The 26,268-nt window shown below is 38.3% G+C and overlaps 1 protein-coding gene across 4 annotated transcripts; it reads right to left on the reverse strand.

Annotated features, from left to right (window-relative positions):
* Positions 1 to 181: 181 nt before the first annotated feature.
* On the reverse strand, positions 182 to 25,598 carry LOC141904548 (uncharacterized). 4 transcript variants are annotated; one of them, XM_074793148.1, is made up of 9 exons: positions 25,293 to 25,365; positions 21,790 to 22,103; positions 16,087 to 17,178; positions 14,474 to 14,622; positions 12,699 to 12,830; positions 12,476 to 12,619; positions 10,358 to 10,556; positions 9,023 to 9,151; positions 182 to 777 (listed from the first exon to the last, which is right to left on the reverse strand). In XM_074793148.1, the coding sequence occupies exons 3-9, from the start codon at positions 17,138 to 17,140 to the stop codon at positions 548 to 550; spliced, it is 2,037 nt and encodes a 678-aa protein (XP_074649249.1). In that variant the 5' UTR covers positions 17,141 to 17,178; positions 21,790 to 22,103; positions 25,293 to 25,365; the 3' UTR covers positions 182 to 547. The 4 variants fall into 4 exon arrangements, with proteins under 4 accessions (XP_074649249.1, XP_074649248.1, XP_074649247.1 ...); XM_074793147.1 differs by lacking the exon at positions 21,790 to 22,103 and adding an exon at positions 23,215 to 23,246; XM_074793146.1 differs by lacking the exons at positions 21,790 to 22,103; positions 25,293 to 25,365 and adding an exon at positions 25,478 to 25,598.
* Positions 25,599 to 26,268: the final 670 nt, after the last annotated feature.

Consider the following 26,268-nt stretch of genomic DNA (forward strand, 5'->3'; position numbering starts at 1 on the left):
GAATCCGGCATTTCTTGAAAATCAGATGGTTTTTTTCTCTTAATCATAATTTTGAGAAACGGGGTAAAGTCTCGAACTAGCCTTTACTCTATTCACTTGGTACTCCAATCAAAATAATTTTTGACCCAGGAATGTTAGCTATAAAGTTCAAGAACACTGAATTAGATTTAATAAACCTCGAGTTTTATTATAGAAATGCAAAAAATAAAATTGCAAAATATGACAAGTTTTATTAAACACAAGGCCCATTTAAGTTATAGGCCTACAAGGCGAGGTATCTTTGTCTGTTGACTTGTGAAAATAAGACCCATCCCAGTTTTTACAGCATCAATTCAGATACCTCGGAGAGAATTCATTGTAGTCCCACGAGATCCAACGAAAGCAGTACTAAACAAAAATGGTCCAAAATATAATCTGACTCATACAAGAATTTGGCATGTAAATCTAACTTAAGCAGACTCGACTGGTAGAATTGAGCACCAATTATTTATAAAAAATGCGTATAAACTTTATATTGTATTTTTTTCAGGAATTGAAAGGTCCGAATTCAGCTCCAATCACTATGAACAGATCTATCATTTTCTGCATCGTCCATTTGTCCATCAACAACTGGAAGTATAAATCTTTTCCAGATCCGGAATTTCACAGTAAACTCTTCAGCATGTTCAGCAGAAGGGATATATTCATAATATCCGTCATCAGCATTGTCATCTTTCTGTAGTTCTGAATTCGGATGCCAAGTGTCTCTGAGTATGAACTCATCGTAGATATCATCATCTATAAAAAACGAAAATTATTGGATTTTAGAACGAATATTGTTTCATTTCAGTTCAAATGTCAAATCTTAAATGAAGAGATGTGAGACAGGGTGTAAGATCAAAGGGCCAGCTGTTGACACAAAATGAATTTAGTTAGGCTAAAAACTAGGGGTCTAGGGACACCATGCCCACTTGGGAAGTGGTTTCAAATGCTCAGCAATGTGGCAATTGCAATATTCAACAGCCTCTGGTGAACATATACTGAAACCAATGATCTTGAAACTCACCATAATAATAGAACATGTCATGTGCTACAATTTTGCAATTGATTGTGGTTACAAAATATGCCTATGTACCAATATAATATGAAAATACTGTGTTATTCAGCTATTCAACACCTCCTGGTGACCATACGGGTATACAAAAGCCAATGACCTTGAAACTCACCATAGTCATCAGGGCCGGCGGAACCGGTACGGCCAGTACAGCCATGGCCAGACCAATAATTTTGCCAATGATGTTTCAAAATTTGTGTAATAAAATTCATGTCGCACTGACGACCACAGGTCTATCTATGTAGTTTTTGTTTTTTGTGTAAACATAGGCTGGGCCGAGTGCCGTCGTCGTTGATGACATCATCAACGATGTTGTACACCGGGATCTAACAAGTATACCGGGTACCAGTCTAGTAAAAAGCCATGCGGTGGTCATGCTATTTTTGCACGAAAACTATGCCGATGGTGGCCATGACAATTAATATTCATGATGCGTGGCTGTAGAACCGGCAAATTTTTACCTCGAAAATTTTCGGTGCATGGGATGCCGTTATTGGGTTTTTTTTGGAAATGAAACAAAATTGTTCACGCAATTATTAATTGCGACGAACCAGAGCGCACTATGCACTTCTGCCTATTAGGTACCGTTGGGAATGGCCGTACCAATAGTTTATACCTTCTGCTGGCCCTGAGTCATAGAACATGTCACACACAAGCTGCAATATTGCAATTCACTGTGGTTATAAAATATGCCTGGGTACCAATACAATATGAAAATACAGGGCCGTCGGAACGGGCGCGGCAGGGACAGCTATAGCCGCCCAATTTTTTGCTTAACAAAGATTGAAAACAGCAGCTTGTCGTTCTCTGTACTAGGTGGTTGGCTCACGACTTCTCATGCTTCTGTGAATGAGACCGTGAAATGGCCCCAAAACGCATCTCCGGCGATTGAATTTTCAAAATTTTTCAGGGGGAGGGCCCAAGACCCCCCCTTCAGAAATATGCCTTGCCACTGAAAAATTCCTTCCGATGGCTCTGGATACTAAGTTACCCGGCTATTTAATGCCCCCTGGTGACCATATACAACAACTGATGACCAGGAAACTCTACAAAATCATATACAAAACCAATGACCTTGAAACTCAGAACACAATCATACGACATATCTTTTGCTTAAACTTTGCTGCAATTTTTCTCCAAAAACCTTTTTATATCTACAAATGAGGAGTGATGACTCCAAGATCCAAATGTGTCACACTTGACTGAAGAATATGTCTGATATGTTTAAGAGCCTTTCATAAAGTATAACCATCACAAATTTCGATGAAAAATGGCAAACCATTCGGAAGCTACCAGTCTAAAAAATCAGGACAAAGACGGCCATCTTGTGTCCAATCGACTCAATTTTTCTCATGCTGATAAACCATGGGGATACAAACATGTGAAAGATCAAGATAATTGATCGAAGATTTTTCAAAATTTTCTTTGAAAACTTCACAAATGTGTATTAAGTACTGATTTTGGCGAACAACAATGACTGCCAGTTTGCCATCTTGATTCTGATCAGGCCAGTTTTCCGGCAGAAGATATATCTAGGGTAGATACATGTATAAACCAAAAATAAAGATAATCCACCGAAGCGTAGGCAGGGAGCTGGCAGGAACAAATCTCTGAGATCAATCTCTCCCTTGGTATTAATGATTTGAATGCGGAGTAGATTTGAATTTTCTGAAATTTACCCAACGAAAACAAAATTGAATTAGATTTGATGTTTTATTTTTTTCAATAAAGTAAAATTGAATTGGATTTGATATTTTTTTGTAGATTAAAATTTGATTGAATCTGCAGATCGAGCATATGGCTAATTAGCATATCAAGGCCATCAATGCGATTTGAGAACTAGGGGTCCAGGGACACCATGCCCACTTGGGAAGTGGTTTCAAATGTCCAACAATCTAAATTTCAATATTCAACGACCCCTGGTGACCATATACAAAAACCAATGAACTTGAAACTCACCACAATCGTAGAACATGTCAGCAGCTACGATTTTGTAATTGATTGTGATAAGAAAATAGGCCTTGTTACCAATTTAATATGGAAATACTAAGTTATTCTACTATTCAACATCCCCTGGTGACCATATTCAAAACCCAATCACCTTGAAACTCACCACAATCATAAAACATGTCATGAACTACAACTTTGCAATAGATCATGATAACAAAATATGTTTAGGTAATAACATATTGACAAAATACTAAGTTATTCTACTATTCAACACCCCCTGGTGACCATATAGAATAACTAATGTCCTTAAAACTCACCACAATCATAGATGATATCATGATCTACATAGATGATGTCATGATCTACAAATTTTGCAATTGATTGTGATAACAAAATATGCATTGGTACAATTGTAATATAGAAATATAGCTGCATAGCAGCGATATGGGTCTCTGGCTCTCTGCCTAACTGGTTTTATACAGTGGAACCTCGTTCTAACGACCTCGGAACTTAAGAACCATCGCTTGTTACGTACGAAAAAAAAATCCCCGTCCAAATCCTTCTCATTTACAGTAACATTTCATCGGAAAAAACGACCCCTTTTCGAACTTTCGGTTATAACGACCTTAGTTTTAGAGTCCTATTACATATTTTCATCGGTTCTTACGATCGCCAAGCCACAATCAATCACACTTGTTTATTTATTGTCAGTTTAAAACCGAGACAGTGTTGATTTATTTATCTTAGATTAGCGATACAGATTAACAATGTGTTGCTGGCTGCTACAATTTGTAGTACGGTAGTTGGTCATTGTTTCAGCCTGTTTTACAGTGATATATATGCACTTCGCAAAACGATCATCAGAGAAATTGAAAAAGGGACTAAACGCTCTGAAGTTTTAAAATTGTTTTGATGTGTTAACCGACATTGCGTTGTTATATTCATTTCCTTGATCTCGTTCCATCACATCCCCTGGGGGGGGGGACTCATGTGTCCAACACATGTATTTGCAACTCAATGTTAACAGAGAGCATATCTGAATTTGGTCTAAATTTATATTTTATTTCATAGTTTACAGTTGTCAATAAGCGATTTATTTGCTGACAGTATTCTTACTTAAAAAGTAGGCCTACTTCAATGAAACCAGTTGGTTTGTGTTTCCTTACACCATACTCAATGAACATTAATTTACTTCAATCACAAAGAGGGAATTAAAGGTAACGAAATTATTGCATTGCCGGGATTTGAACATGATGTGGCATCAACTGAGTCGACGTCTTTGAAGCGATTTAGGTAATGTTGAGTTAATCTGCCAAACGGAAGATATACTGGCGGTACAAAATGGCAATGATAGATGAAACAGAAACGGGAAATGACGGATCGGGACTTATATCAGTCTGATTGCGTGATTTGCGAAAACAAAATGGCGGCTTTTTGAATCGCTCATATATGAATCAGATAGAACTGAGTCCGAACTGATGTGAGACTATATCCGTGATTTACAGTTGAGTTGACGCTCCAGGTCATCCGGTAATTTTAGGCTTTTCGGGGAGCACTTTATCAATATATGTAAATTTTTTGTGACATTCTTATCGCTGTTTAGACCCAGTAATTACGCGGGATTAATTCATATTAAATTACTATATCAAAATTCGAAATGGTCAGGCGCCGAGTTATATTTCTGTCAGAATTGAAAATTACGTTTATTAGCTGTTAGTGGTCGAATCTGAGAGGAGTTACATTTTATGTAAAACTTTTAGCTGGTAAGTCGAAAATTTATAATAATAATGATCAACAGAATTACAAGAGGGTTTCTATGAAAGCAGCAGAAACCCTAAATACTAAGATATTGTATTATTCAATGCCCCCTAGTGGCCATATACAAAAACCAATGACCTTGAAACTCACGACAATCATGGAACACGTTATAAGCTACAACTTTCTCATTCATTGAGGTAACAAAATATGCCTAGGTATCAATATAATGTCGAAAAACTTTTTTCCACCTATGAATGAGTACTGATGACACCAAGATGGCCACCAATTGCGTCATAATTGGCTGATCAAAAATACCAGAGTGGCAGAGTGGGTTTATGTCGGTTTCGGTTGATACTTAGTCTGTTTTCGATTATAGAGGGTGCCACTCTGTAAAATGTCCTCTTAGAAAGAAGAGGCATTCCTGACGTTCGTGAAATAAACTCTTGTATTATTAGTTTACATTCTCTCTGTCTTTTAGAATTCTTTGGAATCAGCTGATTTCCGGTAGTGAACTCTGAGGTTCGGGACCACCCGTGGTATATCCCACCACTACGTCAGACCTCACACGGATCGTGAGAAGAAAAACACTGTGATACCTGCCTAAGGTATAAAACATCCCTTTCCAAAGAATACCCATCAGCAATTGCAATGAGAAATGGTAAACCAGTAGGTAGCTACAGGACTCAGAATTCGGGCAAAAATTGACATTTTTGGGCACTAAAAAGGTCAAAGGATGGCTCTCTTGAGTTCGATTAACCTAATTTTTGTTACGCTGATGGGCCATGGGGGGATTCAATTATATACGAAAGATCAAGGTATCGATAAAAACGTCTTCAAAATTTCCCTCAAAAAGTGCAAAAACGTGTAAAAAGTGCTGACTTTGACGAACAACAATGGCTGTCAGTCGGCCATCTTGATTCTGACAGGGCCAGTTTTTGGGCTGAAGATGTGTCTAGGGTAGATACATGTGTAACCCAAATATCAAGACATTACATTGAGGTGTCTTCAAAACTTCCCAAAATAACTGGATTCTGTCTACGGACGGATGGACGGACGATAAGTCTAGACTAAAGTCCCAAGTGGGCTAAAAAGCTATTTTTCCCGGACTTCGCATAATTGTCAAAGATTTCTGTAGTGCAAATAACAAGAGGCCCACAGGCCTTGTACCTTCATGACGCAGTAGAAGAAGAAGGATTCAGTATTCAAAGTTTTACAGAAAGATTTAAATTGTCACGATGTAGGCCTAATAAGTTTTAAAATAGTTAAGATGGTATAGGCTGTGTGGTGATAATGTTCATTTTCTGTCAATATATCCTTACATGAAAAGACAAGCCCATTTTAGCTGCACCAAAGATCACACTACATGAAACTAGGGGTCCAGGGACACCATGCCCACTTGGGAAGTGGTTCCAAATGCTCAACAATCTAACAATTTCAATATTCAACGCCCCTGGTGACCATATACAGAATCCAATGACCTTGAAACTCACCACAATCATAGAACATGTCAGCAGCTACGATTTTGTAATTGATTGTGATAACAAAATATGCCTCGTTACCACTATAATATGGAAATACTAAGTTATTCTACTATTCAACGCCCCCTGGCGACCATATTCTAAACCCAATGACCTTGAAACTCACCACAATCATAGAACATGTCACGAACTATAACTTTGTAATTGATCATGGTAACAAAATATGCCTAGGTAACAATATAATAAGGAAATAATAAGTTGTTCTACTATTCAACGCCCCCTGGTGACCATATAGAATAACTAATGGCCTTAAAACTTGCCACAATCATAAATGATGTCATGAGCTACAACTTTGCAATTGATTGTGGTTACAAAATATGCATTGATACGAATATAATATAGAAATACTAAGATATTGCATTATTCAACGCCCCCTGGTGGCCATATACAAAAACCAATGACCTTGAAACTCACCACAATTATAGAACACGTTATGAGCTACAACTTTCTAAATGATTGTGGTAGCAAAATACGCTTAGGTATCAATATAATGTGGAAAAACTTTTTCCCACTTACGAACGAGTACTGCTGACACCAAGATGGCCGCCAATTGCGTCATAATTGGCTGATGAAAAATACCTGTATCAGGTATAAAACATCCCTTTCCAAAGAATACCCATCACAAATTGCAATGAGAAATGATAAACCAGTAGGAAGCTACAGGACTCAGAATTTGGGCCATCTTGAGTCCGACCGACCCAATTTTTGTTATGCTGATGGGCCCTGGGGGAATTCACATATATCCGAAAGGTCAAGGTAATTGATCAAAGCGTCTTAAAAATTTCCCTCAAAAAGTTCAAAATGTGTAAAAAGTGCTGATTTTGGCGAACAACAATGGCTGCCAGTCGGCCATCTTGAATCTGACAGGGCCAGTTTTTGGGCTGAAGATGTGTCTAGGGTAGATACATGTGTAACCCAAATATCAAGACATTACCTTGAAGCGTCTTCAAAACTTCCCAAAATAACTGGATTCCATCTACGGACGGACGGACGGACGACGGACGAAAAGTGAACGCAATAGCCCGCTGGGACTAAAGTCCCAAGTGGGCTAAAAAGCATCAAGAATTGGTGTAGGCATCGTGCAGAAAAGAAATCCAAGATGGATGGCAACCCTGGTGGCCATACTTGAACTCAATTTTCAATTAGGGGTAGACATCTCACCTGCCAAAATTCTTACACCTAGTATCATGAAAATGCATCAAGAATTGCAGGCCATTCCGTGCTAGAAATTGGCTGAAGATGGCTGACTTGGCAGCCATATTTGAAAGCTGATGACTTCCATATACAAAAGGCATGGACAGCTTACCTACCCTGACCCTCACACCAAATTTTGTGGAAATCCATCAATATTGCGGGCTGCATCGTGCAAACAAGAAATTCAAGATGGCCACCCCAATGGCAGCCATATTTGATCACCAATGACATTTTATTACAATAGCGGTGGACATCTCGCCAGACCCAATCTTCAAGCTAATTTTCAAAAAGATTTTTCATCACAAATAACAGGCGAATTACTGTGTCGAATTCAATCCAATTCCAGAGGGCCTGGCTTAGGCCGATGCAATAGGAGTCAATTAAGATTCGACTTTTAGAAAAACCAGCACAGATGCCTTTTCAAATCACATGTAATTAAAAAATTCAGTGCTTCTTAGTTTGATGTCCCTGTTTTCGTCGCGCACGTGGTTAAAATTATTGTTTACATTGAACGTCTTCAACAACTGATACAACTGCACCCGCATCTGTCAATCATCTTAATTGATTCATATACTAAAATTATACTAAAATGCTCACTATGAAAAAACTATGCGGGTGAATCAATCCGGAATTATACAGTAGAACGTCAGACACTAGGTACCTTTCTTTAAAGGTTTATTTGTTGTATGTCATTAACAATCAGTTATATAATACTTTATTCATAACTTTGAAGCGAACGCTCAAGCAAGGTAACACGATAACACGAAACAGACCACGGTTTTCCCAGTTAAGAGCGTCTCTCCACTTAAATTAGAGGGACTGTAATGGACCATTTGTTGACACTAACCTTTAATAAACTTCATATGGATACAATCAAGATAATTCCACCCTATAATTCCATTATTCAACTATCGACGTGCAGTTTAAACATGGCCCCGCCATTCAATACGCTAGTCACAATGAATCTCTACACACATCAAAATCTTAACTTCACTACATCATGAAGGTAAAAATATTTCATTATATCGGATTTAACAATTTGATTCAGGAAATGGTGCAGCCATGCTCAGACAACTTTGCCAAGGACATTGATCAACCTTGGATTGTAAATTCCAGGAATTCCTTGAAATATGTTCAAAATACAGTTTTTTTTAGGTATTAAATTGTACAAACACATAAATTTTCTTTTATCATTGTGGTTTACTAGCTGTTAATCATATTCCTGACAAACAATTTGTCCAGTAAAAAGTATTTACAACGACCTACCCCATTTTCAAAAGTATACCCCAAATATTCTTTCATCAAAAGAAAAAAAAATTCCCTACCAACCTACCCATTTTGGTGATGCCCCGCCCGAGAAACATAATTTCTTTTGGTGTGGCCTTATCCGACACATACGTTTTACTGTAATAATTGATGATCTTTGTTTACAGTCACATGGTACTGGTCAATGCTTCCACATAAATCAATTATACATGTAAATGTTTACCAAATGGATTTGCAGGCTCTATTTCATCTTCCCAGTTTTCCCCTCCAAATATAACTTGTTCTAATTCCTCTCTACTGTGTCCAGTTTCAATTCTGTTGACCATTTCATTCCAGTCTTCAGTCTCTGAAGCTAAGATAATATGTGGAGAACATTTAGCTAAGATAATATAAAACAATTACATGCCTAACCCATTAGCACTGAAGCCGCCCGAATCCGCCCTGGCACTTTTTTCGTATGCCGCACATACATATGCCACCCAGTTTGAGTGGGATTCGAACACAATAGTTTATGATCAACTAGACACCAAAGTCCTCAAAATACCGTACAGAAATCAACATCTTCCTATTTAAAATTCTCAAGTATTTGGAGTATGAACATGACAGATTTGAGTGGCGCTCACTTCAAATCCAAGTAAGTTTGGATGTATTTTTGGGGCCAGACAGACACAAAAATGGTGGCCCACCTCATCAAATCTTATATCATAGAAAAACCTTTTTTTATCTACTATGGAATAACTTGTAATGCATGAAAATAAACCGCAAATGAACTATTCGGTATCATGATTAACTTGGATTTTGCCTTGAATTTTCTGAGGAGTAATTGACACTTCTAATGAAATTCCTGAGTGCTAATGGCTTAACATTTCGAAAACAAAATTTCTCATTCAAATCCCCAAAACTATGATCTTATGCAATTCAAGTATCTCCATATTATACAATTTTCTATTCCGAAATCGATATGCGGGCCGCCATCATCAGTTTTTGTGTAATGGCGCATGTGCGTGATGACAAATGCAGCGCAAAGTGCACTGCGTTCCCCAAATAGGGAGCGTACTTTGTGCTGTGCCGAAAAATATCAACATGTTAGATATTTGACAAATTCCAAAATGCGCTGGAAAAATCACCTTGACACTAGCCGAAAACTGCGCTGCGTACTTTGCACTCAAGTGCTGCTACGAATGTATGCGTAGGTTGGCACTGGAGCTCAGCTGTTGAATAGACAGATAGCTGTTTGAAATTGACCAATGGCCATTGAGAATGTAGGAGAGTTTGTTCACGGCCAAAAAGGAACTGTGTCATTCCCGTGTGACAGAGTGCAAATAGGAAGAATCAGGTACAGATATACTCGTAGTGGCACTGGCGACAGAACCGAAAAATACGAGTATATTCGTAGCCGGCAGCGAACGTGTTAAGAAAGACTCACCAGCCAAGAGTAATGAAAACTCCCTGCATAAATTAATCAGCTGGTGCTACACAGCAAATAGACTAAAACTACCCTCACTTACTACTTGTAACGCAGTTCCAAAATTTGAAAATCTTTTCCCAAAATACTCACACTTAGTAACACTTTCGGATTCTTCAGTTCCACAATCTACTGATTCCAAATCGTCATCACGATTGTATTTAGAATATGCTATGCGTCTACCATTGTTATTGTCATGTGAACGCCATAACGACACCGAATTTTTCATCGCCTCTGTTAATTTCATGATAGATTCATTATTCTTCCAGGGAACCACATCTGCTTCAGTGTCCTAGTAACAAACAAAAATTCCGGTAAATAATCGACTTAGAATCTTCATTCAAAATTGGCAAGGAAATTATCTTTGTCATGTTTGTTGAGAAAATCAATCCATTCTCTCAGTAATGAAACCAGCAGGGTGTTTATTATGGTAGGCTGACAGGGGAACTAGAACTCAGTCCAAGGGCACTAGATTCCATTAATCAGTTTAACCACAGGGGCTGTGAATTTTAAAGATAATTGATCAACATATTTCCATTTAAAACTTAAAAAAATGAGCTAAAAATTCTGATTTTGGGTAACAATAATAGCCACCTTGATTCTGATTGGGCAAATCTAGGGTATGAGCATCATTCATGGAAGTGGTCATTCATAAGAAACTGGCTAAACGCTGTCCCACAGATTTTGCAACAAACTTGGACCCCAGAGACACCATGCCCACTTGAGAAGAGGTTTGTAATGCTCAACAATCTGACAATTTCAATATTCAACCCCCAGGGTGAACATATATATTGAAACCAATGACCTTAAAATTCACCACAATCATAGAACTTGTCATGAGCTACAATTTTGCTATCGATTGAGGTAGCAAAATATGCTTAGGTGCCAATATGATATATGGAAATATTAAGTTATTCAGCTATTCAAAGCCCCTGGTGAAAATGTACAAAAACCAATGTAGTCAGGGAGCCAAACCAGTTTGACTAACACTTCATATTAATTTTTGGCAACACAAGAGTATCTGGGCTCTTCAAAAACCATTGTTGCCAACCTGGCAATCTCGGTACCTCACCACCAACGCCCCCTAGTGGTCACTATAGGGGAATTTTTGTTAAAAATACACATTTTCAAATTATAACGTATTTTCATCAGTATTTCATGTGGATCATGCTCATGTACTTTTTATTACGGAACATTGCATATTATAGGTTGAAATCTGGAAATATCTCGGCAAGATTCGTTGATATAATGAAGGAATTGGGATAATGAAACACTATCTTCTCAAAATAGGTTTTTTTTCTCGGTTCTTCCATATTAAATATTACCTGCGTGCAAAACTAGGGCATGATCCACATGAATTTCTGATGAAAATACGTTATAATTTGAAAATGTGTATTTTTAACAAAAATTTCCCAATAGTGAAACTGGGTTTGGCTCCCTGACTAATGACCTGAAAGAGCAAATGTTGTCAAAATAGAATATTGTGTAAAGGTTAATTTCAAATCTTTTAAATCGGCAATTTCAGCATGTGCTCACTGTTATTGTTTATGTAAGAAGGTGCGTGCTTCCGACGTCATCTCTGAAAAATGCTTGCTGCTGCCAGTCATTTCACTAGACATTCCATGCGATATTTTATCATTTTGGGAGTAATTTGAATTAACAAGCTCTTATTATTGTATACAGTTGCTACCGTTGTATATGACATAATAGTATATAAGTAAATAGCGCTGTAGGTCTGCGAATACGGTGAACAAATGATGTTTATTTTATCGGTTATACATAGGCTACGCATACTAGCAAGTCTCTAGCAGATCTCGGGTCGTTATACGTATATATGCTTAAGTTTCTTCTGGTTAAGAAATCGCTGAAAGTTCAATTTTGACAGAATTTGCCCCTTAAAACTCACAATCATAGAACATCAACCTTGCAATAGACTGTTGTTGCAATATATGCATCCGTAGCAATATACATAGACACATTTTACATAATTCATCATTCAACTCCCCTGGAGGCGAGAAACTAGGTAATCCCAATCAATTCCATGAGAATAGATGTACACGCTATGACAGTGCAAGTATCAAATATCAAGACTATAGACTAAAACCTGTTGATATTTTCCAAAAAACCCTTTCCCACCTACAAATGAGGACAGATGATAGGCCAATTGCCCATTACGGCAAGAATGCAATGCAATGCCATTCAACTAATTACCCGTCCTGAAGTTAATGTTTTGTAAACTGCTGAACCTATTGATTTTTTGCCTCTCCAGTTATTGGTCTGATTTGAATCTCGGTCCGCGTATTTGCAGGATACAAATCGATACGGTATCTCGTCGAACGGTATATCAAAATCATTCTACAAATCAAACAAGATCATGTCATCAAAAAATACAAGGAAAACATCTCAATTTGGGAGAAAGGGTAGAATTTATTACCTCAGTAAGATCCAGGGCTGTAAGTTTTGTTAATTTATGCAGGAAATCCGGAATCACAGTTAAGCAATTGTTGAATAAATCTAAATTAACAAGGTTAATTAATTCACAAAACGAATCTGGTAATTCGGCTAACTGTAAATATAAACAATGAATAAACAATAAACTACATTTAACTACTGGAACAGTTCAGGACTGGACATATTGGAATTATTTACTAGCATGGCCACACTTCGTATACATTCACAATGTAAAGGATATAGTATGGATTTCAATTATTACAGCTGTTAGGGTAGGCCTAAATAAGTCACAATAAAACTATTTGATAGAATATGGTGAAGTTGTATGATATTGTCGCGTTGAAGCTGGAGGAAGCGTCCCAATTGAGCGTCCCAATTGAGTGTACAACAGAAAACTAGGGGTCCAGGGACACCATGCCCACTTGGGAAGTGGTTCCAAATGTTCAACAATCTAACAATTTCAATATTCAACGCCCCCTGGTGACCATACACAAAAACCAATGACCTTGAAACTCACCACAATCATAGAACACGTTATGAGCTACAAGTTTCATATTGATTGTGGTAACAAAATACGCTTAGGTATCAATATAAAGTGGAAAAACTTTTTCCCACCTACGAATGAGTACTGATGACACCAAGATGGCCGCCAATTGCGTCATAATTGGCTGATCAAAAATACCTGTCTCAGGTATAAAACATCCCTTTTCAAAGAATACCCATCACAAATTGCAATGAGAAATGGCAAACCAGTAGGGAGCTACAAGACTCAGAATTCGGCCAAAATTGACATTTTTGAGCACTAAAAAAGGTCATAGGACGGTCATCTTGAGTCAACGGTCAATTTTTGTTATGCTGATGGGCCCTGGGGGGATTCATATACATCCGAAAGATCAAGGTAATTGATCAAAGCGTCTTCAAAATTTCCCTCAAAAAGTTCAAAAATGTGTAAAGTGTTGATTTCGGTGAAGAACAATGGCTGCCAGTCGGCCATCTTGATTCTGACAGGGCCAGTTTTTGGGCTGAAGATGTGTCTAGGGTAGATACATGTGTAACCCAAATATCAAGACAATACATTGAAGCGTCTTCAAAACTTCCCAAAATAACTGGATTCCGTCTACGGACGGACGGACGGATGAAAAGTGAACGCAATAGCCCGCTGGGACTAAAGCCCCAAGTGGGCTAAAAATTATAAAATTGTGTAGTTATGTAGTAACTATTTGCAGTGAATTGCAGAGGAAACATGAAGCCATAAGGGTCCTTTACAAAAGATTATACCAACTAGGGGCTAGACACCATGCTACTTGGGAAGTGGTTTGAAATGCTCAACAAACAGAAAATATCAATATTCAACGCCCCTGGTAATCATTAAGATAGCAATGACTTTAAAACTCACCACAATCATAGAAAATGTCACTAGCTACAATTTTGCAAAATTATCTAGTGCCTGGAAATCCAATTATGTACGTTTATAAACACCTGGACTTAATTTAACTTGAGTTAAGCCCCCTCCTAAATTTTACTTGCGACGAACCAAAAACAAAGAATAAACGGGTTTCATTGGTCATTTGCTTTATAAATGTGCATTGTAAACTCGGAATATACCGATTTCGTTTTTTTCACATACACAATCATGTTCTAGATCTTCTCGAATTGGTAAAACAACTGTCCCGACCACCATGGACATCCCCTGGATCTGCCACTGATTTACATGTACATAATAAATCAGCATATGGATAGCACATAATAATAACTTACTTTATTATTATCTAAGCGTAGATCCCGCAGTGAAATCATGTCTCCAAAATTACTTGGTAAAGCCTCCAAGTGATTCTTCGATAACTGACAGAATTTCAGTTTTCCGAGTTTACCAAAAGATTCCGGGAGATAATATAGCTGATTTTGTCCTAAAAAATTGAGAGAAAAAATTCAATATGCATAGGCCTATTTATTATTAGCTTTATCCCAGACCAAAAATAACCACTCGTAACCACATCAATTCAGAATAAGCCTAATTTCTCAATGTTTCCAAGGTTAAAAGCACACATTTTCAAAGTTACAGTTCAATTAATTTTGATTTAGATTTCTATCCCAGTGTATGATAGAGTTCCTGTGAATATAGGCTTAATATTGTTCGAGGGACACCGACTTCCATTAGTTGTTGACGTTGATTGGATTAGGTATCTAGTTGTGCTCACAAATAAAATGTATTAAAGTCGACCCCGCATAAGTCGTAGCCTTTGGGACTGACGAGTTTTCTGCGACTTATGCGATGTACGAGTCACATGTAAGTCGTATTTTTACGAGTTATCTATAAGTCGTGGTTTTATACGAATTCTGCGAATAACCCTTGAAAATGTGATATATACGACACTCAGATTCCAGCATGGTTCGTCATGTTCCCGGTCATATCCTGAGCTGACAGTGCAGATCCTATACCGCTGAAATCTGCCCTTAATCAACAAGGAGCCTATCGGCTTATAAAGCCCCTCTGTGTGATTTTAAGAAATAGAAGCTGCATACCTAGGGGTGCCCCCTTATGGCCAAATCCAAAAATGGCTCTGTATTTTGTAGGCATTGGTCCATAGAACATTCATACCAAATTTGGACTTGATCTGTTTGAAACTGAAGGACTAATAGCAATTTGAAGAAATAGAAACTCCATCTCTAGGGGCACCCCCTGGTGGACGAATCCAAAAATGGCTCGGTAACTTTATAGGCCTGGGTCCATAGAACATTCATACCAAATTTGGAATTGATCTGATTAAAACTGTAGGACTAATAGCGATTTGAAGAAATAGAAACTCCACCCCATGGGTGGCCCCAGGGGGACGAATAAAAAAAAATGGCTCTATAACTTTAAAGGCCTTGGTCCATAGAACATTCATACTATATTCGGAATTGAAAACATTGGGACCAAAATAATTATACAAGAGATGTGATGATACGACTAATTCGATGATGACTTATGCGGGGTTGACTGTATGTGTCAAAAATGACAGCCAAAAAAGTACATGTTTATGTACATAGTTTCAAGTTGGAGTTGCAGGATAGAATTTGAAAATAAATGATCAAATTCAAGATCATGGCGTTATTGACGTCTTCTCACCAATCTTTCAAAGTTTTAATGACAAATGAACTTCAAAATGACGTACTATGACCAACAAGAGCAATCCCACCGTATGCCTGATGATGGCTAATAGAATTTAGCCGAAACCTATTTTTGCCCGTAACCATTAAGAATTTTCTTTTCTTTACTCATCTTACACGGATATTGTGCATCTTCTCCACTCAATACATACTAAAACATCAATTGAAAAGGCATGGAACCAAATAACCAGGACTGAGATATCAGGGCACTGGAGTCTTACCTAAATCTAAGTACTCGAGAGTTCCTAAATCACCAAAACTTTCTGGTAAATTTCGGATTTGATTTTCATCTAATCTCAAATTAACAAGTTTCCTCATAAATCCAATGTTTTCTGGTAACTTCTGTATCCAATTTCCATTTTGAAAATTCCTCCTCTCTAACTCCGGGATCACGCTTCCCAAATGCAGCGATTCTAGATTTTCTAAATTCCCGAATGAATCTGGCAGTTCTTCGATGAAATTTCCGCCGAGATGTAATCTCACAAGTTTTTTACACTTGCCGAGTGAATGCTGAAACGGTTTTCTGACTAGCTGATTGTCTTTAATACATAATTGTTCACAAGCATCCAGCCGTGAGACCCATTCGGGTAGAGTTACCAACAAATTCTTTCCCAAACTCAAAGTGCAAAGTTTTCCTGCGGATTTAAATTTTAACGGCAAATAGCGAATTTTATTCGTGGACAAATCTAATTGTCGAATATTTTCTAGAAAGCCCAGGGACTCAGGCAACTCTGTGATTTCGTTATGACTTAGATTTATAGATTCTAAATCCTCCAGTTGCGAGAAATTATTCGGTAATGTTTGTATTTTGTTATAACTGAATTCCAAAACGCGCAGTTTTCTTAAAGCGCAGAAATCTTTCGGAAAAAATTTCAATGAGTTCTCATCGCAATGAAGATATTCTAGACCACTCAAATGGCAAAAATGTTCCGTTAAATCGGTGATCTGATTGCCAACAATATTTAGTGTTTTGATTGTTGTCGAGTAACAGAATTCCGGACTTATTTCCACGATTTCATTTTCACACAGTAACAATGTTTCTAAACTCGGGATTCGTCCCAGAACGGCAGGGATCGTACTTAACTCATTCCCATTTAGTGATAGTTTCTTGAGATGAAGCAGACACGACAGCTGATCCGGTACGCTAGCGACGCAATTATGGTCTAGGTAAAGTTCGTGGAGATGACAATACGATTGAAACACATATTCTGGAATAGTTTTCAGGTCCTCAGAATTTAAGCTTAATGTTTCTTGCTTACTCTCAGATTTCATCATTGTCAGTCATCAAATCAGTTCATTGGGTATCCGAGAGACTGAAAAGACAAACAAGAAATAAATATTTCATTAGAATGATCATGGCCAAAAGTTGATGTAAGTGTCTTCAAAATTTCCCTTGAAAACTTCAAAAATGTGTTAAGTGCTAATTTCTGCATACAAAAATGGCTACCAGTCGATCGTTTTGATTCGGATCAGGCCAATTTTTCGGCTGATGATTTGTCTACAGTAGACACATGTATAAGCAGGGTAGTTAGATGTATATATGAATATAAGGACAATCCATTGAAGCGTCTACTAGTAACTTCCCAAAATAACTGGACAAGGTTTCTGTGATATTTTGAATTTATTAGCAGTTTAAACTTTTATATGACACTAATTTGTGCGATATTACAGTTATATCCTATTATTCAATCCGACTGTGAGATACTATCAATTTGTGAAACGTCATTAGTAATATAAAAATTCTTTTAGATTACTAAAGACGTTTCAACAAATTTTATAGTGTCACATAATCGATGTGATAGTTGGATATATCATCACAAGTGTCATATAAAATAAAAGTTTTGATTTTAGATTGAAAAATGAAGTTTGTTAGCGTTTTGTGATGTCGCCGTGTGTGGAGCCAGCGGCCATTATCTTTTAAACATATCAGAAGCTAAATGTTTTTCTATGATTTATGGCAGAATAAACACTCAAAACACTAATACACTATCAACAACCCCAGGAACTGTATCCCAAGCCCATCAGCGAGTGCCTGTACCTGGAAGTAAAAATGACCATGATTTCTTAAAACGAACAGTGCTTTCCACCAGTATTTCTGAACTGATTTTTACAAGGTTTTTTGGAAAGCTTAGACTCTGATCTTACATCTGCATATCATTATTTCTGATTCAAATGATAATCCTGTCCGTGGCGAAAACAAAACGTGACCAAGATCGAGAACGGGTTTTAAGATGGAAGCAAGCTGCCATTAATCATAGTTCCGCACTTAATACGAAAATCGTGAATTCAAATCAAAAACATTTGACAACGAAGAACATTACAAGTAAAGACAAAATATCCAACATTTATGTAATTTATCATAGAATATATTTTTGTGGATTGTTTTTTTTTCTTAAAATGCGTGAAATTGTAATTAGAAAGCATCGTATTTGCATTGAGTGCGGTACTCGTTAAACTGGCGCCACCATGAGGTGACCGCGGTTATAAAAGGAGCTGTTTTTCAATCTCGGCGGGTTTTTTTAAAACGGAAATAACATTATTCAGAAGTAAGTCGAGAGTCTAATCTTTCAAACAAGAAGCCTGTCGGCTTATATAGCTCCGCTGTCTTTGTTGTGGCTTGGAGCATAGACTATCACATCAGTGTCTATTTGAAACTAGATGTTCAGGGACATTATAGCCACTTGGAGAAGGGCCACAATACCAATAATCATACTAACATACTCTAAACTGACAAACTGTTGGAACTGAAGTCATAAGTGGAACAAACTGTAGTCCCCAAGTATAGGCACCAAGTGAAATTTATCAAAAATCTATGCAATTGCTTCGATATAGAATGGCTCTATACTTTTGTAGGCACTCCCCAATAGATCATTCATATGAAGTTTGGTTGAAATCTACTGAAAACTGGAGTAGAAGTAGCAATTTAAGTGAAAATCTAAAAATAGCCCTAATTTGCATAATTTATGCAAAATCAAAAGTATGGCTCTATACTTTTGTAGGCACTCCCCCATAGATCATTCATACCAAGTTTGATTGAAATCCGCTGAAAATCGATGGAGTAGCGATTTTAGTGAAAATCTAAAAATAGCCCTAATTTGCATAATTAATGCAAAATCAAAAATATGGCTCTGTACTTTTGTAGGCACTCCCCCATAGATCATTCATACCAAGTTTGATTGAAATCCGCTGAAAATCGATGGAGGAGTAGCGATTTTAGTGAAAATCTAAAAATAGCCCTAATTTGCATAATTTATGCAAAATCAAAATTATGGCTCTGTACTTTTGTAGGCACTCCCCCATAGATCATTCATACCAAGTTTGATTGAAATCCGCTGAAAATCGATGGAGGAGTAGCGATTTTAGTGAAAATCTAAAAATAGCCCTAATTTGCATAATTTATGCAAAATCAAAAATATGGCTCTGTACTTTTGTAGGCACTCCCCCATAGATCATTCATACCAAGTTTGATTGAAATCCGCTGAAAATCGATGGAGGAGTAGCGATTTTAGTGAAAATCTAAAAATAGCCCTAATTTGCATAATTTATGCAAAATCAAAATTATGGCTCTGTACTTTTGTAGGCACTCCCCCATAGATCATTCATACCAAGTTTCATCAAGATCCCATCAGAACTGTAGGACTAGTAGGGATATAAAGAAAAAGTTGACGCCGGACACCGAACGGACGGACGACGAACTCCCTAACCCATCAGCTCCGCTGACCTTCGGTCACAGCGGAGCTAAAAAGCCCTCATTTGCAACTAGGGGTCCAGGGACACCATGCCCACTTGGGAAGTGGTTTCAAATGCTAAACAATCTAACAATTTCAATATTCAATGCCCCCTGGTGTCCATATACAACTAGGGGTCGAGGGACACCATGCCCACTTGGGAAGTGGTTTCAGATGCTCAACAATCTAACAATTTCAATATTCAATGCCCAATCCAATTTTTGTAATTTTGTGGTAACAAAATATGCCTATTTACCAATACGATATGGAAATACTAAGTTATTCTACTATTCAACCCCCCTGGTGAGCATATGCAAAGCCCAATGACTTTGAAACTCACACTAAATAGAGAACATGTCATGAGCTACAACTTTGCAATTGATCATGGATAACAAAATATGCTTAGGTACCAATGTAATAAGGAAATACTAAGTTATTCTACTATTCAACCCCCCTGGTGAGCATATGCAAAGCCCAATGACTTTGAAACTCACACTAAATAGAGAACATGTCATGAGCTACAACTTTGCAATTGATCATGGATAACAAAATATGCTTAGGTACCAATGTAATAAGGAAATACTAAGTTATTCTACTATTCAACACCCCCAGGTGACCATATAGAATAACTTATGTCCTTAAAACTCACCAAAATCATAGACCATGTCATGAGCTACAACTTTGCAATTGATTGTGGTTACAAAATATGCATAGGTACAAATATAATATAGAAATACTAAGTTATTGTATTATTCAACGCCCCCTGGTGGCCATATACAAAAACCAATGACCTTGAAACTCACCAAAATCATAGAATACGCTATGAACTACAACTTTCCAATTGATTGTGGTAACAAAACATGCTAAGGTATCAATATAATGAGGAAAAACTTTTTCCCACCTACGAATGAGTACTGATGACACCAGGATGGCCGCCAATCGCGTCATAATAGGCTGATGAAAAATACCGGTCTAAGATATAAAACATCCCTTTCCAAAGAATACCCATCACAAATTGCAATGAGAAATGGCAAAACAGTAGGTAGCTACGGGCCAAAATTGACATTTTTGGGCACTAAAAAGGTCATAGGACGGCCATCTTGAGTCCGATTGACCCAATTCTTGTTACGCTGATGAACCCTTGGGGGCTTCAAATATAAACGAAAGATCAAGGTGATTGATCAAAGCGTCTTCAAAATTACCCTGAAAAAGTTCAAAAATGTGTGAAAAGTGCTGATTTTGGCGAACAACAATGGCTGCCAGTCGGCCATCTTGATTCTGACAGGGCCAGTTTTTGGGCTGAAGATGTGTCTAGGCTAGATACATGTGTAACCCAAATATAAAGACATTACATTGGAGCGTCTTCAAAACTTCACAAAATAACTGGATTCCGTCTACGGACGGACGACAGACAAAAAGTGAACGCAAATAGTCTGCTGGGACTAAAGTCCCAAGTGGGCTAAAAATAAAACGAAGTGGATATTTTACCGAATCGGCGCAAAGTGTTTACTTCCTCTACTTTACTGTATATCATTGCTATATATTATGAAATTCGAAGTAGCTATCTTTACGATATCGTAAATTTTACGATGGTTTATACTGAATTAAGGATTATGGTCTTGTGGGGAGAGGATTAGTGTCAAGAGGGTGAGAAGAGGGTCTATTTTCCGCTCTATTTTCTCTAACTCTGTTCTCCACACTTCCTTCGAATTTTCTAAGTCGCGCATCTCTCCGCGCATGCGCCGAGTAAATCAGCGAATTAGAGACGATATCTGGCAAAATATCGTTCAGAAGTCGGTGACCAGATCCGGCAAAATAACCTCTTCCTTAAGGTTTGTCTGAATACCAGTCGTTGTTATGGGTTCCCTACAACGTCTGACGCCAAACTGACATATAGAGGTTAACTCCTGTTTACTGCATTAATGCAACAACTGATTTTAGTGTCAAATCAAACCCTTGTACTCAAATAAATCAATTAGTTACCTAGTTGACTTTGGAAACGTGCTTTATGATAATATTTTTGATGATTTAAATCGCGTACCGGATAATCTATTGATTTGATTTGAATTTATTGCCACAATCGGGATTTCCAATATGGACTAAATTAATAAAATGTGAAAATTCAATATGTCTCTCTAAAATTACTCTAAATGTTATTTTTTGTTGATAAAACTCATAAATTTTGGTCAATTTTACCTTAAGAATTTGAAACAAGAATAATATCTGCATTGGCATCAATGTCAGTCCAAGTTCAAGTCCGAATCCGTAATTTAAACTCCCATCATGCAACACAAAAAGCCGCCATATTTGTTATGTTGCTTCACTTCACCTATTTTTTGAGGGGACTAGGCAAAAGTTTTTAGTTACTACGTTCGTCAAAAGCTACTTAGGATTACAAATTTATGCACTAGTTAACTTACATCTGATTACAGAACAGTCAGTTTGAGTGTTTTAAGGGGTGAAATAAACGCTCAAAGCCTCGTCCCTCAAAATGAGGGAGGAAAATTGACCTGATATATGAAAGGCTGAATCCAAGAACATGTCTATCGCACTTTTGAGCCCAAAATGGTCACTTTTCAATAGTTGACTTTTAGAAACGATGTGTTTTGAGAGTAGCTGCTATGGTAGGAGTTACTATCACAAAGTCACTGTTAACAGGCGGGTGGTTTTACAGTCACCTATACTGCTAGTGTGCACTATCGAAACCAGATGTTTCAAAATGGTCACTTTTCAATAGTAGACTCTTCGAAACAGCCACTATAGAAAACCAACCGAATTGAAAGGAATTCAATTTCAGAGGAACTGTTTTGAAATGTATACTACTGGAAAAGTAGCCGATATCGTTAATTGCTTATAGTTCTCAAGTGGCAACTAAGTAAAAGTAGACGTTTGGGCTCAAAAGTGCGAAAGACATGTTCTTGGATTCAGCCTTTCATATGTGCACTTTGGCCCTAGATGTTGTTTGAGGAACAACGGCTAGGTACTAGACTATATATATATATATTTGAAACTGCAATTCAATTCAATGCAGTATTCTCCAAGGGTCAAATTTATAGCAGGGCGCAGTATGAAATATTATCCTTGTTCTCCATCGACGACACGAGCACCGAAGGTGCGAAGCCATTGCGGGGGGTTTCAGGGTCCTACCCCTAGGAAATTTTTTAATATAAAGCCCCCTTAGAGTGTCCGAGACAGTTAACAAAACTGGCATTTGTGAAACGTCACAGATGTTTTTAATGCTGGATGCCAAATATCACAATAAATCTATCGACGAAAGATCCGGCGAGTGGCTCAGTTACTATGATGGTTGTCTAATTTTAAAGAGACTGACGACGACCTACGCATTAGAGAGAATGAATGCATGAAGAAACTACATGCAATTTTTCAAGAAAATAAAGTGAGACGAATTTGAGTGTAAATTCTATTTTGATGAAATCAAATAGGACATATAAGATAAGATATTTTACAAGCAACAGCCCCGTGGCAGCACGGCGTGTAGTGAGAAGAACATGCCTCAACACGTGGCCTAGTTTTAGTTTTCCAGGAAACCAGGTATTTGAATACATTATCACACTCATGCTGAGGCTGTCATCGCTACATATCACTTTTTTGATGTGTTACCTTTACTGGTTTATCTCAGCTCAAAGAAAACCCTACAAGATATATATGACACAATATCAATGATGCAGTCAACACCAAAGGCAATTCGATACTACGTATCTATGTCCCCCGCGATAGCCAGTAGGGAATGAATGACCCCTGAAGACACTGATCTTTAGTATAGAAAAATGAAGAGCGTATCCACGGATAACCATACTATGAAATATCATTTTCCTGCTATGAATGGTTATTTAAGAATTGAGTTTACAGGGTTTTAGGCATAAGACGTCTACCAACCTTGACCTTTGACCCTAGAACTCCAAAATCACTAGTGCACATCCTCTCCCCAGGGGTAATCATACTATGAAATAGCATTGTTCTGTTATCAATGGTTCTTCTTGAATCGTGTTTACAAGGTTTCATATGAATGATATCTAGTGACCTTGACCTTTTCCCCCAAAATCAATAGGGCACATCCTCTCCCTAGGTGTAATCATGCGATGTAATATCATTGTATTGCTATCAACAGTTCTTCTGAATCACATTCACGACACAAGGTTTCACATGAATGACCTGAAGTGACCTTGACCTTTGATCCTTGAAGCCCAGAATCAATAGGGCACATCCTCTCCCTAGGGGTAATCATACTACGTAATATCATGGTCCTGCTATCAACGGTTCTTCTTGAATGACGTTCACAAGGTTTTACATGAATGACCTGTAGTGACCTTGACCTTTGGTACTTGGACCCCAAATCAATAGGGCACATACTCTCCCTATGGGTAATCATACTACGTAATATCATAGTCCTGCGATCAACGGTTCTTCTTGAATCGCATTCACAAGCTCATGCGGACAGACGGACGGAGGTGGATACCAAGTCCCCCGCTCGCGGCCTATGCCGCGGTGGGACAAAAATGTATATAAACTTCATTTGTACATTCATATAGGCCTATTGATGATCCACAGGTCACGCCTAACAAACGTAATTGATCAGAGACATGTGCCATATGCAGCGCGCGCTCTCGTAGATAAGTAGGCTCCAAACACTGAGCTGCAAATCATTCTAGAGACCGCTGTTATCTTAGAAGTTGGATATGTTTCAACTACAAGAACATTTCATGCATCCGATTTCACAACAATAGTAGGCACAAAGTTATTTAGCTTCCTGTATATTATGCATACGACAACAAAAAATTTAAGCAGGGCGGTAAAAACATTAGGCAGGGCGCTGAGTTTCTAGAAAGGTGGCATATAATTTTAGCAGGGCGGCCCGCCCTAAAACAGCCCGTGGAGAACACTGCAATGTTATCTTGCACCGCAATAAATCGATAGTTCGGCAGTCGTGATGAATCCGTGGGAGGCCTCTACCCCCACCCCCTTTCGCGAGTTATTCTAATTGAAGTATACTATCGAAATTTATTTCCGCTATTCTACCATACATTATTACTTTATATATAGTATTAACTAATAAAGTAACAATAAAATCATATTTGGTTTAGGTTTCGATAGGGTTAGTGTCGAAAGGGTGAGAAGAGGGTCCAGAGGGTTCCGTTTTTACCCCTAGGAATAGGATTAGGGTAAGGTGAGGTACTATAGATAGTTAAAACATTCGATTGGTTTTCAGCGAGCTCGATGGTCTAGTGGTATGACGCTGTGCTAGTTATTTACTGGCCCGGGTTCGAGTCTCGCTCTATCCGCTCTATTTTCTCTAACTCTGTTCTCCACACTTTCCTTGAATTTTCTAAGACGCGCACCTCTGTGCGCATGCGCGGCGTAAATCAGTGATGATGTACGGTACCATAGCGGTATGACTGCAGTTTAGGTGTCCCTAATGGTTATGTACCTAACCTTACCATAACACTATTCTTTAATAACACTAGCGCCACCCAGTGGATAGGTGACCCAAACTGCAGTTAGAACGCCGCATTGATAAGCAAAAGAGTAGAGGTCAGGTCTCAAGTCAGGTTGAAATAGACATTTTAGTTAGTAGAGTAGAGAGACGTTGTATACGTCGCTGTCTGTGAGCCCTGACTTGAGGAGCTGACAATGACATGGCATGCTGAGCCTGACTGAGGGATAGGTAACGGGTATCTTACGTAATTCAACTACTTTACCACCTTCCTCCCGGATTTCACCGCCCCACTACTATTCTATTATCTCTATTCTATGACTGTACGTTTATTAGATCGGGAACGACCGGTTCCGCTGTTTAACGCTAAAGGTTGAAGATGTAGCGAAACTAGCGGATTTCGCCGTACATTGGCGCTAAATTTAAAATCACCTTCTCCCGGATTTCACCGCTCTGCTCCTATCTTATAATATATTATCCTGTTTAATGTCTTTTAACTGTATTTATTCGGCGAGACCGTATTGTATCATTTTATAAATGTCCGTGTTTTGTAATTGGGTCGATGTTTCGCGACCGGTTGTTCCGGGTCCGCGTTTATTCATTTTAACCCTTCTGGTTGAATTGGATTTGTAATTATTACTTATATCTTCCGAGTGCGGGGTTCGAACCCTTTCAACTCATTTATTACTTTAAGAACATTTATCGCTCATGTATATTATAATATTACCTTTGTGATGATATTTTAAACTATTCTTGTATCTCTCGTGTCCGCCGTGACCTTTTGCAGCTGGCGTGCGGTTGCCCGGCTCCGCTCTCATTGTCGCTGGAACTCAGCCAACCTCGAAGTCACGTGGCACGCGTAACCAATCACGCGTGTCCGGGCTTTTGTTCCAGCCAATGAGAGCGCGGCGGGGACAATCGCGGGCTATAAAGGCGCGCGGAGCGCGAGATTCAACAAACCGTTCACTCGGACTGTCCGTGCAACTTAAAGCTTGCAAGCGTCGCGGAAAACGTTACGTAATTCTTGTATTGACTGCACATACCAGTAATTATATATAATGTAAGAACCTGCCCGTCCGTGTCCCCGTGTCCACATGCGGGCACCCGGACCGCTCTAATTAGTTGTAAATAGTATTTGCCGTTATTGATGTTCAGGGTCGGCGTTGTCCCCGGCGGACGCCGCGTTGTCCCCCCGGCGGACATGGTTGTTTCCCCTGACGCCG

This window comes from Tubulanus polymorphus, chromosome 4, assembly GCF_964204645.1.
Source record: "Tubulanus polymorphus chromosome 4, tnTubPoly1.2, whole genome shotgun sequence".
Lineage (NCBI taxonomy): Eukaryota > Metazoa > Nemertea > Palaeonemertea > Tubulaniformes > Tubulanidae > Tubulanus > Tubulanus polymorphus.

Excerpts from the sequence above, each read along its gene's own strand:
- LOC141904548 (XM_074793146.1), bottom strand. The coding sequence starts at position 17,140 with ATGATGAAATCTGAGAGTAAGCAAGAAACATTAAGCTTAAATTCTGAG. Across the intron at positions 14,623-16,086 it reads TCTCGAGTACTTAGATTTAG|GACAAAATCAGCTATATTAT; the intron begins GTAAGACTCCAG and ends TCAATTTTTTAG. Across the intron at positions 9,152-10,357 it reads ATCCGAAAGTGTTACTAAGT|CTTCAGAGACTGAAGACTGG; the intron begins GTGAGTATTTTG and ends ATATTATCTTAG.